Source organism: Lissotriton helveticus, chromosome 2_1 (genome assembly GCF_964261635.1).
Source record: "Lissotriton helveticus chromosome 2_1, aLisHel1.1, whole genome shotgun sequence".
Classification (NCBI taxonomy): domain Eukaryota; kingdom Metazoa; phylum Chordata; class Amphibia; order Caudata; family Salamandridae; genus Lissotriton; species Lissotriton helveticus.
In genome coordinates this window covers 608,829,252-608,847,952 of record NC_136059.1, presented here as the reverse complement: position 1 = coordinate 608,847,952, position 18,701 = coordinate 608,829,252, and the positions used below count along the sequence as shown (strand labels likewise).

General features: G+C 44.6%; 1 protein-coding gene across 2 annotated transcripts in view; it reads right to left on the bottom strand.

The window, feature by feature from the left end:
- RASGRF2 (Ras protein specific guanine nucleotide releasing factor 2) overlaps window positions 1-18,701 on the bottom strand; it is a 1,720,695-nt gene that overhangs the window by 692,786 nt on the left and 1,009,208 nt on the right. For both annotated transcript variants that reach the window (XM_078675315.1, XM_078675317.1), the window contains exon 13: window positions 2,663-2,745. In XM_078675315.1, the coding sequence (XP_078531441.1) occupies window positions 2,663-2,745 (83 nt within the window). The remainder of the gene's footprint in view (window positions 1-2,662; window positions 2,746-18,701) is intronic.

The following is an 18,701-nucleotide window of genomic DNA, read 5'->3' as shown; positions in this document are numbered from 1 at the left end:
TTTTTACAGAAATTAAAGTTTAAACTTGCTATTTTTAATTACTAACAAACGTGTGTCTGACCAGATTAAAAAAACTGTAATTGCTGAAACACGTCTCTGGGGAACAGCAGTCAATAAAGTTCTCAGTCCCACCCTCCCTTGAGTGACCGGACTCTTTTTTATGTTAAAAGGCGAGAGAGAGACAGAGACAGAGTTACAGTTAGCTACACCAAATTACACTAAATTGGCAGAAAGCTAGATATAGTGTACATCTGTTCAGTCGTTTTTGAGTAATTAAGTCTCAAAATGTATATGTATCTGGACGTTTGGGTGTGTCACTGGAGCCCCAGAAGAGTCCTGTGGGCATGCACATACAAATAGTAGAGATCTGAATGGCTGTGGGGGCCCTTTTTCATGTCAGCTGCCTCACTTCTGCAAGTCCAGCACAGCTCGTACTCTGATTGCCTGGCTGCAACATGAGGAAAATTGTTGCGGCCGCAATAACAGGACTTGGGGGACTCAGTACCTATGCCTTAAAAATGAAAAGAAAATAAGGTATAAGGGGGCAGGGTAGGGGGTCGGTCGCTATACCTTGTGTACGGGCTCTCTCTGAGGGGAAAAAAATGTTTTAAATGTTTTTTCTTTCGTTTAGGCGCCTGATCCCACGGAAGTTCCACGGGAGCCAACATAGGCCTTTGGACTCTCGTGGCAGTCAGTGCAGCCACCTTGATCCCTTAAGAGTCCCTCATGATCAGGGGGTGGGTGACCACCCAGGATTGGGGAGGTTGACTGCCCAATGGGGACCTTGCAGCCCCCCGTGCGCATAGCTTTCAGCCTGCAAAGAATGAGAGGCTGGCATAGTTAGGTAATGATTAACAGTTGACTGTGTATATCTAATCCCAAAGGTACACAAAATGCGACACCCGACTCCAGGCACGCCAATCATCTCTGCTATCAAAAGTATGGGTGAGAATGTTTCCCGTTACATTGATTACTTTTTGCAAAATCATGTCCAGAGTCTAGCCAGTTACATCAAGGACACCGGGGACTTTCTGTCGAAACTTGGCACAATACAGTGGCAAACTAACTGGTGTATGATTACACTGGACATTGAATCATTATATACATGTATTGAACATTGCAAAGGTATTGAAGCCATTAGACATTATTTGGGACGAACGTCTTGTGAATATTATGGGCACAACCGTATGTTGTGCGACCTGGTAAATTGGTGTCTCAACAATAACTTTTTTATGTACGGCAAAGACACGTGGAAACAGATCAGAGGTGTTGCGATGGGGTCCTGCTTCTCCCCCAGCTATGCGTGTTTACACGTAGGCTGGTGGGAGGAGCGGGATCTTGTTGCAGCATCTGGTTTCAGTAATGTCACATATTGGATGAGATTCACCGATGACGTTTTTTGTGTGTGGGAGGGTGACATCTCTAGTGCAGAGCAGTTTGTCAGAACTCTCAATACTAACACCAGCAATTTGTTCTTTACATCTAACATTAGCAGACAATCGGCCCAATTTTTGGATGCCCAAATTGATGTCACAGGGGCTAATATTACAACATCTTTATACCGCAAACCCACAGCTGGCAACAGCATTTTGCATGCCAGCAGTGGACATCCCCGACATGTCATAGAAAGCATTCCTTTGGGGGAACTCCTGAGGTTAAAGAGAATCTGCAACAGTGTGGAAAAATTTGATGAGGGAGCCATTGCAATGATGGAATGTCTGAGGGCCAGGGGCTACAGTGAGGGGACCCTCTCCAAAGCATTAACCAAAACCAAGGAAAGGTCCAGAGAATCTCTCCTTATGCCCACTCCCCCAGATGCAGGGAAGACTGACCAGTTTCCCAGGCTGATTATTACCTACAGCCGGCAACAACGTCAAATAAAATCCATCATAAATAGGCATTGGCCCATTTTGAAAACAGATGGTGTGTTGAATTCTAGAGTGTCAGACAGACCGATTGTTACCTTTAAAAGAGCCTTCAGCATGCACAGCAAGTTAGTCAGGCAAAGTCCAGAGCTGGTCAGTGGCAGTGACTGGCTCACCAGAAAGGGCTTTTATAAATACAGCTCTTGCCGTGCGGGGCCCCCAGAGGGAAGTCCGCCTGCCTTTACGTGTCGGCATTGCCGCCACGGAAATGCAACTGCAGACGCCCATCCAAATATGGCTGGCGGTGTCTGATAGACACCGCCACCATAGGAACCCTTTTCCACCCCGGCCGCAAGGCGACCGGGGCGGAAAAGTGGCGGGCGGTGTTTGCCTCCGCTGCGGTCCCCCCGCCATTGTAATGTGGCGGGGGAAAAGGGTGGCGGGTGGGCATTTATGTCGGGCGGATCGCCACCGCCGCCGCCCGACATTGTAATGGACCCCTAAGAAGGAAACACACTCAGCCCTGAATAAAATCGATTAAAGAGCTGCTTAAAACATCTTATTAATTTCTGCTCCCTTATTGCTGTACTCTGTTATTCATAATGGCAAGAAGAATACATATATTTGGTCATATTTAGCAACAAGCACAACCTATGCTTAAACACTTCAAAACATGGGTGAATATTATAGAAATGCAGTTAGTAAACATATATAGGGCTCTCTCCAGACTGCCGAACATACCCGTTAAAAAAATATGAACATAAAGCATTTATCGCAAGGGAATCTTTTGTATTTACCTGATCATGTGAGGGACAGTAACTTTGGAGTTTTCTTCAAATACATTAGTCATCAAACCGTTACATCTTATATTTTCGATACACTGCAAACAAAAAGAAGGCAACAATATTGTATAAAATAAGTACCTTTGCAGTTTCCGAATACAAAGTTAAAGGAGAACATGAAAAAGCACGGAATAGCAAACTCATTGTTCATTATGGGCCTCATTTTATGGCTTTTTGACATAGTGCAGCGCAGCAAGGCACCTTGCACTGCTGCTCTACGCCAAAGTGAATTGTGCAGGAATGCACTTGTTTAAGCAATACAGTGCATTCCTGTCCTTTCTGCCTTCGCTGGCGCTGTTTTGGCAGCCTAGCGCCAACATAGGCACCATTCCACCGTAGAGCAGGGGTGTCTCCTTTGCAGGCAGGATTGTTTTGTGCAGGAAGGCTCACCTTCCTGCACAAAAACAATCATAAGAGGTGTGATCCTCTTTCTATGTGTGCTGCAGAAAAAAATTAGGAGAAATAAACATATTTCTCCTCGTTATGCCTCACTGAAGTGTACAGATTTGACGCTTGCCCAGGTTTACATCACGTTGTAAAACTGGGGCAGCGTCATTTCCATGGGTGTTGCTTGGGGAAACCCATCGGAACGCCCACGGAACACCTCGGGTGTGCAGAGTAAGGCGATACAGCGCTGCGTCACCTTACTCATGATTTATGAAGGCGCTCAAAGTCACGCAGGGTGGCACTTTAGGTGGTACAAAAGTGACACAGGGCCCTCAGAAATAAGCACCTAAGATGGTAGATGCATATAACCTTATATTACATCTAATGAACTGGGTGCAATGAGCAACATAAGAGATACAACCAGTTTGTAACTATATTGTTGTGAAAATACTTACCACAAACTATTTCTAATGTAAATTTCAATTCTCTGTCACCTCTCACCGTAGATGCATTGAGAGTAGGTCTCAGTTTGCATCGTTTTGCCTTCTTTAAAGAATGGAGTGTAGTTGTAAGAAGTTGTGTCCTGTAAAATGCTCTACTCAGTGGCTTTTGTGTAAGCGTGATAACATTTATATAGCGCTCCAAATCACAGTTGTGCTGTTTCTAAGCACATTGAATTATAGTTGCTAGTATTACCCAACTGATTCTCTATTCACCGACGCCATACGACCAGCGTTTCAGTTTCACGTCAGTGAAGAGCTTTTAACTTAATTAACCATCTTGCTCACAAGCTTGTATTTTAAAACCCAGTGCCTTACTGCATCTCAGTCCCACCCTCTTCAACGTCTACATGAGTCCCCTCGCCTCCATCGCACGTCAACACAATCTCAACATCATCTCCTACGCCGACGACACCCAGCTAATCCTTTCCCTCACCAAAGACCCCAACACCGCCAAAAACAACCTTCACGAAGGTATGAAAGAAGTAGCCGAATGGATGAAACAGAGCCGCTTAAAACTCAACTCTGACAAAACGCAGGTGCTCATCCTAGGATCCTCCCCCTCAGCTTGGGACGACTCCTGGTGGCCTTCCGCTTTGGGATCTGCGCCCACACCCACAGACCATGCACGTAACCTTGGCTTCATTCTAGACTCCTCCCTCTCGATGTCCAGACAAGTCAACGCCGTATCGTCCTCCTGCTTCAACGTCCTCCGCATTCTCAAAAAGATCTTCCGCTGGATCCCCCTCGAAACAAGAAAGACTGTCACCCATGCACTGGTCACGAGTCGACTGGACTATGGCAACACACTCTACGCCGGAATTACAACAAAATTGCAGAAAAAGCTCCAGCGCATCCAAAACGCATCAGCGAGACTCATATTAGACATCCCGCGCCGAGAGCACATCACCGGTCACTTAAAAAACCTCCACTGGCTTCCCGTCAACAAAAGAATTACCTTCCGCCTTCTTACCCACGCACACAAGGCTCTCTATAAGCTAGGACCCGAATGCCTCAACACCCGACTGTCCTTCTATAATCCCACCCGCCAACTAAGATCATCCAATCAAGCCCTCGCCGCAGTCCCGCGCATCCGAAAAACCACCATGGGTGGCAGATCCTTCTCCTTCCTGGCTGCCAAGACCTGGAACTCACTCCCCACCCACCTCCGCCTTACTCAGAATCACATCTCCTTCAGAAAAGAACTGAAAACATGGCTATTCGATAAACAGTAATCCCCTCCCCCCAGCGCCTTGAGACCCTCTGGGTGAGTAGAGCGCTTTATAAATGCTTGAACTTGAACTTGAACATCTAACATTGGTTTTATTTCTTTCGCAGTTGCACACTTTGCTTGGGATGGTCATGATGAGCAATAACCCCACTTGCCATTCCGATTGGGCAGTGGCAGCTCCTCCGCTAAGGCTAAGGAGCTTCGCCCCACTGCTTTTAAACAGTGTAACTAAAGGAAAAATAACAGAATCAGTTATTATCCTTTTATTTATACCTCGTTGCAGCAGTTTTGTAGGTGAGGCGGGCAGGGCTGCTCTGCTGACAGAGCAGAGGAGGGGAGGAGTGGTTTGCACTCCTTAAAGAGCGCATGAATGTTTCAGCCCTCTCGGGCTGGCCAAACTTTCGTGCAAAATTTGCATGTTCTCCCCCCAGGCTGCATTACAGTCTGAGTGGAGAACAGGCCCCCAGTCCCATCCGAGCGCCGAACAACAGCGCTTAGACCAATCACAATGCTGCATTGCAGCATTGTGATTGGCTCAAGAGAGCCTGGGTACTTCCTGGGTGCTCTGTTCCTGTTCCGAATACGAAGGTGGAAAGAGGGGTGAGACTCAGCAAGCAAAGGCGTGACACGTCGAGGAGGTAAGTTTTTTCTCTTTATCCCCTCTCCTCATCCCCCTCTCCTCTGCCCTCCAGGTGGAAATCTGCCCCAAAATGAGAAATTTCTCCTTTCTTAGTGGACCCTCAGGGACCAACTTGGAATGGGCAGGTTGTCCCCCCAGCGTAAATAGTACCTCTGGTATTGATAACTCTGGGAGTGGTTTAAAACCGTCTCATTTCCCATGATGCTCGTAAACGCGGCTTTAGAGTGCTAATATTTAATATAATTTAATATAATTTACTATCTTGCAGAATTTTGCCAAAAATCCCCCCTAAAAAAACCATAAAACAATAGTGGGATAATGTACCTTTGGTAGAGAGGGACGGATAGTGAGCACCATCTAGCTTTTTTCACCCTCTGCTCTAAAGGAACCACATTCAGAGTTTGAGAGATGCTTTTGTGGTTTTGAGGAAGCCAAGTCTCTCCTAGTTCAGAAGTATACATTCTAAACTGTAACCAAGCATGTACTCCAGCACAAATTCTAAGTGCACCATCTTCCTGAGTGTCAGAAAAGTCAGTCTGATCTTAATAAGACAACATCAGACTTGCGTAGGGTGTGTAGGACCTTTATGGCCAATCCATTGGAGGATTTCAGGTTTACAGGGGGAGGGTTGTCTTTTATTTTGTGGCAGGAGGGGTTTCTTATCTGATGATGTGGGCTCATGTCAAGAGTGGGGACTATTGCATGGATGAACCATGATGAGACAAGCAGAGACATTTTAAGGCATGGCCAAAGTGGGCAATTGCCCAGGCCCCCACCTTCCAAGGGCCCCCCTGGGAAAGTGAACTTTCATTCCTGAACTCAGTTTACTCTATTTCTCTACCTAAATCTTTTTCTCCCTCTTTCTGACTCTGTCTCACTACCTCATGTCATCTTAAGTAGTTTTTTAGGGCCACAAGTAAGACATATTTTAGCTGTTTCTATGAGACCCAGCTGAAGTTTGACATTTGATTTAGTATTCTGTGGCATCATGCAGGCTTGAGTTATCAGGAAATAGGTAAACAACTTCAAAATGCCTTTCTCACAGAGGATCCAAAGTATGTCCTGCCCTTGGCCCTCAAATTCTTAATATGACACTGGAGACAAGGTGTAGTTTGGGTAGGGCTAGATTTTGTCCACTTATTCAGTGGACGGGCAACCTAATGGGCACATGAGACTAAAAGGAATAAATTAAATATTTCCTAAGGACATGGATGAGTGCAGCCCAAAATTACAGGGACATTTAAAACCAAATAGGCCCACTCAACCTTAGATAAAATATAACTCAAATTTTAGGTTATGACAACAATTTCTTGGGCATAGCATTAAAGAAGAAAGCAAGTCAGCTGACTCTTTCCAATGCAGGTATGTGGAACATTTCTCCAGGGAAATACATAATAATAATAACTGCCACCAAATAGCACGTTTTCCAGCACCGTTTTTCAAACACATTGTTTAAAGATCCATATATTGAAAAGCAATTCTGAAGGTGATACCCTTAAATAACCCTATAGTTCAATATGTAATGCTCTTTCCGAGTACCATGGAGCATTCTTAATCTGAAGTTACCATGTTTGAAGGAGAACAAACTAATTACTAGGAAATATGTTGGACTTTCTGACATTCTGTGCCCCTGTTGGAATACAGTAATTATTAATTCAACAGCAGGATGTGAGAAATTGGGTTATTGGTTGAGTGGGATGTTAACCTTTCTCAAGCAACAACCACAATAGCTGTCAGGGTGAATCACAAAATGTCACTAAATGAACCTGTGCTTAGCCCTCTCGTAGCATGGCACAAAAGCAGTCATACTTAACTTAGAGGCAATGTGTAAAGTATGTATGCAGCACACACACAGTAAAACAAAACACAAGAAACACCCCCACACTAATGTAGAACAATAGAGTAAAATGTAATAAATTATTTGACACTAAAACAACATAAATCAAATCAGTAGAGCCAGAAATATGCATTTTCAAAGATTTGAGTTAAGTGTAGTGCCTAAAAGCCCATTGCAAAAAGAACAATTGATGGACAGAATGCAGAACAATGTCATACATTCACCCCAGTACAAAGATCTGGGCCTAAATCCATTGTTTTTTGCTCACCATGCCATTCCAGCCATATGCAAATCAGTCTTGACCCTGCGCCCAATGGGAACATAGCGCATCTTTTGGTTATCTGGTCTTGTAAAATCAAGTGAATGTCACTAGTACAGTCCGATGGCGATGGAGACTGGCATGGATACAGGGAACAGGTTATTCCCTCTGAAAAAGTTACCTTCTAAAGTCCAGCACAATGAGTTCTGTTCGAAGTGAAGGAGGCTGCAAAGTGCAGTGAGAGCATTGCGGATGGCTGTCGCTGTAGCAGGAGGAGCAGGCCAGGCATCACAGGCAGTCGTTGCTGTAGCGCAAAGTTTATATTGGTTGTATCGGACAGTTTCTGGGGGTTTGTGCTGGCAGTCACAATGGGTTGTCGATGCTGTAATGTGAATTGTTAATCTCTCACTGCCAGTCATCTCTGGCGGTCACTGTAGAGCACCGAGTCGGTTTAATGGAGCTTTGCGTTGGCGCTCGGCACTGGCGGCAAGATTTTGGTGCTAACTGGCCAGTTCGCAGTCGCAAGGAGCCCAAAACTTTAGAATTTCACCTTTTTGAGTCAGAGGTGTGCACTCTAATGCCAGCCACACAACCTGGGGTTCATTCTGAACTCATCACTATCAATGACCCAGCAAGTCAACGCTGTCTCCTCCTCCTGCTTCAACACCCTCTGCATGCTTCGCAAGATTTGCAGATGGATCCCCACCAGAATTAGAAGAACAGTCACCCAGGCCCTCGTCAGCAACAGGCTGGACTACGGCAACGCCCTCTACGCGGGAACCACGGCCAAACTCCAGAAGAGACTTCAACGCATACAGAACGCCTCCGCATGCCTCATCCTCGTCATCCACAGCCACATCACTGCCCACCGGAGAGACCTGCACTGGCTCCCCGTCAACAAGAGGATCACATTCAAGCTCCTCACCCACGCTCCCAAAGCACTCCACAACGCTGGACCAGCATACCTCAACAAACGACACACCTTCTACAGCCCGAACTGCCAGCTTCGCTCCGCTGACCTCGTCACCGTTCCACGCATCCACAGAACGACCACCACCAGCAGATCATTCTCCCACCTCCCGGACAAGACATGGAACACCCTCCCCATCCACCTGCGACAGACCCAGGACCTGCTGACCTTCAGGAGACTTCTCCAGACCTGGCTGTTCGAGCAATAGCAGCACCCTCTACCCCCTTAGACCCTTGAGACCCTCACAGGTGAGTAGTGCCCTCTAAAAATGCTCTTATTGAGTGATTGATATGCAACTGTTCAGCGTGGCCCTTAGTCACAAGCTGACGCTTTAAAAACAATTGCGTAATATGTGAGGGGAGAAAATGGGCAGCACAAGCTAGTGTCGTGAGGGCTCGAGTCCGTACATCACTATAGCTCCCACCTGATTTATTAAGTGCCGGGTGGTTGTCAACCCATAACCAAACTGTCAGATAGACACACACAAGTATAAATACTTGCAGGGCAATGACATATACAACACAAAGGCAGAAGCGGAGCCAAAGGCAGCAGTGCAGCTAAGAGCAGTAATAGGTGCCACACGCAGGGAGACGGGCGCTACTCCGAGGACCGACGCCGCTCACAGCGCTGGGCACAGAGTGATGACAGAAAAAACACTTGTGTAAAGGAGGAATATTGCAGTCTGTACACCCCGCACCTGCAGGCTCATACCGGAGGCTGCTGACAGTGAACAAAGGTGCCATATGGTGAAGGCTCTGTCTGCGGAGCCCCCTGCTGTAGTTATGACAGAGGCATTCACTCTCTGGGCGCCCGCTGCATTGCTGTTGCCATACGCGGCACAGTTAGGCATCTCTGCAGTCGTTCGAGATAGGCAGGGCTGCTCTCTTCTGTGCTGACTAGACTCTGTCTTGCCGCAGAAATCCCTTCCTCTGCGTTAGGCTGATCTTAATCTGGCATCCCATGTCAAGAGCGTAAGAGGGGGAGGCCGCTCATTTCGTGCAAAGGCCCCAGACCTCTGCAATGCGCTTCCTCTAGCCACCGAGGACGTCCAGATTCATTTGCACTTCACGAAAACTTTGAAGACCTGGCTTTTCTCTGATTAGGATCCTCTCTTTGGCATTTTCTCTCTCAAGCCGTCTGCTGTGTTTGTTTTGTTTCTGGATTAGCACTGGGAAGAGCCGTTTCTGAGACAGCTACGCGCTCAATACATTTTATAACATAACATAAGGTCTTGGTCTGCACAAGCTACGAATTACATGTCAAGTTTCATGCTTATCCCGGCTCAAGGCAATGAGGGCAGGGGACTCCTTTTGGTTCTAGAATATGTGGGCGCTGTAGGAAGGAAACACTGCACCCACCTCTGCTGTCTCGGAGTTCTGCCTTTGAGCAAACGGTCAAGACAAAACAGACTGAGTGAACCAAATCGTTCTGGCACTAGGGTGACCAACCATCTGTAAATTTCACGGACCGTCCGTAATTTGGACCTCACGGTCATTGTCCATGAGTATCCCTGTTACGGACGTCTTTTGTCTGTAATTTTGGGCCTTGCAGGGAGCAGAGCTGTTCCCCTCAGAGGCCTCAGCTCCCTGATGGGACCGCCTAGCACTCATCCTCGCGCACAAGAGCATCCCCACCCTGCCCACTGTCATTCTGCATGCAGCTGATTGCCAAATACAGAATGAAAATGGTCTCGTTTGTGTTGTTACAGCATGTGGTGGGCCTCCTCCTGCCGTGTTCTAGGGCAGGGCTATCTGTTAGGGTTAGATAGAAGAAAGTTACAAAACAAATGTACAAAAATGCCCATGCTGCTATTTGCCAGTTCATGAAAAGAAGCCGGGCAAAGAAGTTAAAAAGAAGAGGTTATGGTTCTTACACAGTCTCATCATTTCAGAGCTGAAGCATTTGTAATATTATATACAAAGAAGCCATAGTTGCTGCTTTTGAATTTATTTTATGCAACTAACATCCATTAACAAAGCCATTAGTCATGGCTTGTTGTAGGTCTCATGTTACTGAATGCAATGATAGAAACAGCAAAATACCATTTGGGTGGCACATTATGCTCAGCACATATTTTTACCGTAGGTGTTTTAAGCCAAGCCCTTAATTACATCAGACACGCCCCTTGGAGAGACCTCCAGTTTTTCCATCCCACTTAAAGCCCTGGAAACAACACCATGTCACAGTCACCTCACGTCCTGGCACTGTGCATCATGCATGACTCATGACTTCCAAGTTTTCAGATTGCCTATGTGCAGGGGCATAGTGAACCCTCCTTCCCACCCCACCCCTTACTTTAGAAACTACAGCAAGAGAAGTTCTGTATGGGCCTCTTCGGTCTGAAACTCAGTAGACAAAGGCTCAGCCAATAATTAATGTGATAAGGTGGGTGAGCAAATAAGTGATGGAATGGGTAAAAGGCTAAATGGATTAGTTAAAGGATGAATGGATGAGTGAAAGGATGAATGGATGGATAATGAGAGAATGGATGGATGCATGAGTGGAAGGATGGATGAGGGTAAATAGATGGATGTATGGGTGGAAGGGTAGATGGATGGGTAAAACGGTGGATGGATCAGTAAAAGGTTGGATGGATGAGTGAGGGTGAATGATGGGTGAGTGAATGGGGGAATGGATGAGAGAAATGATGGCTGGACTGATGAATTTATAAGTGAAAGGGTGAATGAATGGATGGATGGATGAGCAAAAGGGTGGATGTAAGGCTGGACGATTAAGTGGAAGGGAGGGTAGATGGATAAAAGGATGGATAGATGAGTGAAAGGGTGGATGGTTGAGAGAAAGGATGGATGGATGAGTAAAAGGATGGATGAGGGATAGGGTCAATGGATGGATTCATGAGTGGATGAGTAAATGGATGAGTGGGTGAATGGGTGGCTAAGTGAAAGGGAAATGGAGAGAGAAAGGGAGGATGGATTGATGGATGGATGAGTGAATGCATGGATGAATGGTTGGCATAATGGATGAGCGAATGGGTACCTTGATGAGTGAAAAGAAGAATGTAAAGATGGATGAGTGAAAGAATGCACAAATGACTGAAAGGGAGGTTGGAGAACTGGAAGAAAGGATGTGTGGATGAGTGAAAAGTTGAATGGAATAGGTGGATGGATGATTGTCCGGGTGGATAGATGAGTAAGTGAAAGGATGGCTGGATGTGTGAAGGGTAAATGTTTGTATGAATGAGTGAACGGATGGATGGGTGGAAGAGTGGATGGATGAGTAAAAGGATGGTTTGTGTGAAAGGGTGGATGGATGGATGGATGAGTGAATGGATGGATGGGTGGAAGACTGGATGGATGAGTGAAAGAATGGATTGGGTGAAAGGGTGGATGGATGATGGATGGATGAGTGAAAGGGTGGATGGAGGGATGGATGAGTGAAATGATGGATGGAAGGATAGATGATGTATAGGTTTGCAAATGGTTGAAAAGGTTTGGCTATGGATGGACATACAGATGGACGGACAGAATGAATGGTGAAAGGCTGAATGATGGATGAAAGAATTAATAAATGATAGAACGCTAATTTGAAATGGTAGATATCAGGGGTTTGATGGAAGGATGAATGGCTAGATCCTTGGACACGAGAGCTCTTCTGGGGAGGGATCTGGTGGCTTACTTTGCTTTCTTGGTGTCTTAAGAGCTTTAGCTCAAAGTGGGAGGTATTTAAATTGTATGGTTACTCCCTTGCCCAAGTTACTATTCTGTATTTGCTTTGTGCTTATGTGTGGGATCTGTACATCAGGCATATGACATTTTGAGTGACACCTAACTGCTACTTGAATGTTACACTTGTAATTGTAAATGTTTGCATGTTTTGTTTTACTTGTAAATGTTTTAGGGAAAGCTTTATAGTGCCATGAGCTGTGCTTGGTATATATATATATATATATATATATATATATATATATATATATATATATATATATATATATATATATATATATATATATATATATATATATATATATATTCACTGAAAAAACCATAGGTTATAGACCATATATAGTTAGGAATTAGCATTTAAAAAACCTTATTTTACTCACACAAAACCATTGAAATTCCATATATAGTTAGTTGCACTAACTATATATCGCGCACCCGCAATCCACTGCTGATGATGTCACATATTACATCATTCATGACATGGTCAGTGACATCACTGATGACATCACTGATGACAACATCCAGTGATTATGTGTTTCTGTAAAGTTTAAATATGTTTTACATATTGAAGAATGAGTGGATGTATAAGTGTCTGAATGAAGGTTTTAGTAGGTGCGTGATTGACTGTATGAGTGAGTGATTAAATGCGTCTTACTGAATGCACGGGTTAGTGACTAAACTGTCTGAAAGTGTGCATCAGTATGTCTGTTGTTGTGCAAGCTGCTGCATGTGTTGATCAGTAGCTATATAAGTAGCTATATGGGTTATTGATTGGTTGCACAAGTATTTGTATGGGAGACTGAGTGTGTGTATGGCTGGCTGGGAGGTGTGTGACTCTGTGCAAATCAATGTGTACTTGTATCAGTGATTCTATAAGAGAGTAACTATGTGTTAGTATATGTTTCAAAAATGTAAGGTGTTCTGTGTTTAACTGTATAGATGAGAAAATGGAAGTGTGATTGATTCTTTTCAGGACTGACTAGGTGTGTGAGTAACTCCATGGATGAGTGGCAGAGTGTGAGTGTCTGTATAGGTGTATGAGTGCATATGATAGTGTTGTAAAGATGAGTGATTGTATGTATGAATGATTGTATGAGTGAATGTGTGTGTAGACATAGGAATCAGTGAGTGCGTATGTAGTAACTAGTATTGGTGTGTCAATGGTTTCAAAAATGATACTCTCTATTTAACACTGGGTGTAACGGAGGTTATATTACAGTGTGAGGAGATGCATTGTATTATCACATGAATGATATCATCAGTGATGTGATCATTGATGTCAAGTGAGATGTCATCAGTGATGTCATTTGAGATGTCATCAGTGATGTCATCAGTGATGTCACTGACCATGTCATGAATGATGTAATATGTGACATCATCAGCAGTGGATTGCGGGTGCGCGATATATAGTTAGTGCAACTAACTATATATGGAATTTCAATGGTTTTGTGTGAGTAAAATAAGGTTTTTTAAATGCTAATTCCTAACTATATATGGTCTATAACCTATGGTTTTTTCAGTGAATTTTCAAGGTTTTGTAAATGCTAATTCCTAACTATATATGGTCTATAACCTATGGTTTTTTCAGTGAATTTCAATGGTTTTTTAATAGCAAATATCATAAGCTGTCGAATGTCAAGTACGTGGTAAGTAAAAACATTTTCGTGTTTATGCACACTGATCTGCTTTGAATGCTGCCCCCCACCCCTCATTTCTATTAGGAGTACTCTCTCTTTGCAGATAGTGAAGGGTAGTTAACGCAGCCCTTTGCCCCCTTTGTAATCCGTCGTGCCTGCTTCTCTCTCCATTTGATTGATTGTTCTCTTTGGTTCATTCTCTATTTACAAACAAGCACAGAGTCAAAATACTCTGTTTAGTCTTTGCAGATAGCGAAAAACCGTGTAAAAAAACAAAAGGAATCGAGCAAAATCAGTAGGCCACTAATGGGATCTCTTTTTGACCTCGCTAAAATAGAAACATTAGGAACAACCTGTTGAAAATAGCAATGCGTATGTACATAAGCGGCGTTCATTTGTGTTCACAGTACCCCTTGTTGATTGTTTGAATCGAGCATTGAATTGTTCGAAGTTGGTTCTCTTAAGGATCTTCTCTGCCTGCAAACGAGGAAGAATAGGAATATTCTCTCTCCCTTTGCAGATAGTGAAGGGTAGGTAACGCAAGCCTTTAACACGTCGTACCTATTTCATTCCTCATTGATTGATTGATTGTCCGAACATTGACTGTTTGGGAATTAGTTCTTTTTGGAGGTATTCCCTGTTTGCAAATAAACGTAGGAAAATCTTTGCAAGTAGTGAAAGGGTACGTAATGCGGACCTTTCTCCCCCGTTGTAATCTGTCATGCCTATCTACTCCCCACTGATTGATGCACCTGTTTCACCCGGACCATTTACTAGACATACGTCATCTGGCCCGACCAGAGAGCACCCCTAGTGAAAAGGACATATGCAATAATAACGAAGTGATCACTGTATCCTGTTAACAGAAACTTTAGCATGAAACAACCTGGAAAGAAAAGAATAGGAAATCGAAAATCAGTAGGCCACTGATGAACATGAACTTTTATTAAACAACGAACAAAGAAACGATAACATAACGTAATGATAAAACCTATTAATGTCCTAGAAACAAGAAAACGTTAGAAATATGCCAGTGGTGAGAGACCAGAAAAACAGTAAGAGAAACCAAATCACCCCTCGCTGTCCCACCGCCTGCCACGCCAAAAAAATCGATAGACTAGGGAAAATGCAAGTCAGTAGAACATCCGCCCCCACTCTGGAAACTTCCAAGGTGGGGCAGGGTTCCGGCTACGCCCAGCCGGGAGCAGCCCATATAAGGCAGGTACTGCTGCCACGCCTCGGCCAGGAGATCCTAACGTAGGGTGTAGCCGGAGGAGAGGCCGAGACCAGCGGGACCCGGCCAGGGGATTGCCTTTACAACGCTGAACAGTTGCAGGGGGGGGGGAATGTCTCCTCGACCCTCCCCTCTCTCTCCCAGTCCGGCCGCGGTGGCCCTTGAGAGTTGCAGGTAGTCCTGCCACATGCTCTTCCGGTCCGGCCACCAACGGTCGGGGGGCCGAGGCCGACGGGATCCGGCTGCAGCCAATAAACCAAGAAACCCGTTCATGGGGCCAGAGCCAGGGGCGTCCGGCCGACATCTACCGGAAGCCCGGCCCGAAGACGGACGGGACACTTCTTCTTTCTTGTATAATTGCTGCAACAACCCTGGGGGGGGATGTCTTGCACATGCCTCCGACCCCCCCCCCCTCGTCCTCATCGCCTGGTCCGGCCATAACAAATCTCAAGCGAGACGCCGTGGGGTGCACTGGGAGGGAGAGACGGTGCGAACAGGCCTCTCCCGCCTCCCCAGGTGGAGGCTTCCCAGCTGCACCCTCAGCGCTCCAGGTGCCCGGAAAAGGGTTCTTCCACTGTGGCCATGCTGCAACGTCTCGCCCGGCAGGGTGGAGCCCGTCCGCTCATTTGACCCCGCGATCGCCAGTAGCTACCGAACTCTCAAAATGGCGGTCGACCTGGCAAGAGCGGGCCCAGCATAAAGAAATGGCCCGGTCACTGGTTGACTCCACCACCGTAGTCCTCCACGACCTTGAAGATTCTAGAGGAGCCGCGGGAGTCTCCGACCCCCGATGGGGAATGACTGCCATGATCACCCGTGGAGTGACGAAACTGTATCCGCGGGACGTCGGCACCAGCCTCACTTTGAATTACTAGAATCCTGCAGACCTCACTTCCGGTGAAAGCACAGTGTGACCCGGTAGGAAAAATTGTTGCACCCCCTCCCCTTTTTGACTGATAGTTCAAACCACCGATCCTTTCCTTTGCCCTTTTAACGGAACTTTGGACTGCCTCCCCCTCTTTTACATTTTCTAGAGAAAACAAAACATTAACCACTACAATAACATAGCAGTTGACACCAGAACTGTTTTCAAATTGAAAACCAACAACATCTTCAACAGAATCCTTTTTGTTTCTGCTGTGACCCTGCTACAGCACAGGCATTGTCCCCAGCAGTAATTCTGCAATGCCGGTAAGAATAGCTGTGGTGCCTACTGGACTCACTCACCCCCGCGGCGCCCCACGCCGTTATTTGCTGGGCGGCAACTTGCTAGACATCACTTTCGTGCCATCTAGATTTAAGCGCGTTCTGCTGCCTTGGAACTATTCGCACAACAGACCGCTACTGACAAGAATATTTCATTATTGGTGCTGTCAATTTCAATAAATCTATTGGATAATTCAAAAGAAATTGCCACGGTCTCTTCGTTGTTTAAATGTTTTTACTGTTTTTGTTTTGTTGTATATATTTATATGTTATTAAAGTTTTATATTCCTACTACTTTGTTGGAGTGCTATATATTTTTAATGTGACACATAATTGTAAAAACTTTGATGTACAAAGAGTGATTCCTGGAATCTTCCGCTTCAGGCTCGGTCCCCTCCCCAATCACAATACAGGATAGTTTTCAGATAGTAGGAACACGTGTGGTGTGACGGATCTCATCGGGTGTGGGCCTTGATCTACTATAACTCCTTTGAAGAGGGGTGATTCTTTACAGCTGGGGCCATAAACTACATCTGCAGGGCTAGCTGATAGCCTGGACAATCGGACACAGAGGAAGAGGAGTGTCAGAGGGTGCGGTAGTGAATAGGGCGAAAGGGAGGTGTCGGGCGGGCACAGTGTGATTCTCAGGGAAGAGCAGCGCAGATGGGGGGAGGTTTATTGCCCATGCATAAGACAGAGAGCGGGGGTGACCAGTGCCTGGGGAAGATGCTTGCGAGGGTGAGGAGCCATGCTACGAATCGACAGCGTGCAGAGAGTGGGTCTGGTCAAGACATCTAAAATGGCTGCCGTGCACGACAAAAGTGTGGCATTTCAAAAAAGGCAAGATGGCGCAGACAATGTTTTTCAACACTTCCTCATTTCCTTCGAATCGAACGTTAACAGACGTTGGGGCATATTACCAAAGTTAAGCGATATTTATCGCTAACGATGCTTACCAACGAATTTTTTACCGCTAAGCATCATCAGAAATTATCGAAGATAAACCTTGCTATTATCAAGGTTTATCACAAATGCGATAATAAACGGCCGCAATGCATGAATATCGCTAAAAACTCAGCGATATTCATACATTACCGAGCTAATGCTCTTAGCCATGTTATCCACCTCCCATTGGATAACATGGCTATGAACTGCTCAGGGCAGGTGTTACTTTTTGGAGATATTCGCGCTTAGCGCGAATATCTCCAAAAGTTGGTAATAGGAGATAGATATCTTGCATGTTGTAATGCAAGTTATTGTGGTATATGGAACTCATACCATAATCTCTCAGGAAAGCAGAAACTGATCCTTTTGGGACCGCCTAAAAAGGCCTAGGGGGTGAGGAGTACTCTACTTTGCCCCCTTTTCACGTTCCGAACTATTTTATTTTACTCTCTTCTGTAATTACACAAAATAGCAGCGATAAGATGCATCGGAGACACACAGTGAGAGAAAGGAGGCCGGAGATGAAGAAGAGATGTCAAATACACATTGGAGATAATATAGTGGCAGAAGGGAAGTAAATATGAGTAAACTTACCATGTAACATAAAAATGTTGCACTCTATACTATAAGTCTCATTTTATACTACAATCACTTCGCTACAACCTCATAAATTAAAAATAAAAATGAATAATGTCTCAAACAATTTTTGATTTCTAAATATAAATTTATTCTTCAGAATTTTCTAAATTTGAAAGAACTAGTAACATGTCCTCATCAGCAATGTCCTCATGAAAAGTCTCCAATAATGATTCTTGTAACTCTATGGTCTCCAAACACTCGATAAATTCGCCATCAAGAGATTGATCAAAAAAATCATTCAAGTCATCTCCTCCTTCTGACAATATTTCATTATTGGTGCTGTCAATTTCAATCAATGTAGTGGAATCATTCAAGTCATCTCCTCGTGACAATATTTCATTATTGGTGCTCTCAATTTCAATCAATGTAGTGGAATCATTCAAGTCATCTCCTCCTTGTGACAATATTTCATTATTGGTGCTGTCTATTTCAATCAATCTAATGGAATCATACAAGTCATGTCCTCCTTGTGACAATATTTCATTATTGGTGCTCTCAATTTCAATCAATGTAGTGGACAATTCAAAAGAAATTGCCACGGTCTCTTCATTGTGAGCCATTTTATTTTGAAATTGCTTGCTGTAAATTGCAGAAAAAAATAATCACTTTCATTTATCGTTTTTAGTAATACATAATATAAAACTAACTTTATCAAGTATTTAGTATAACAGAAGGACTGCAAATAAATAACAGAAAACATTTTTCAAATTATCTTCAAGTGTACAACATAGTTCCCCTTACAAATTAACAACTCACCTTTTTAAAAGTAGGAAAAGTGTTAGTACTGTGTAAATCAAACACCAGAAATTCACCACCAAAAATTCCT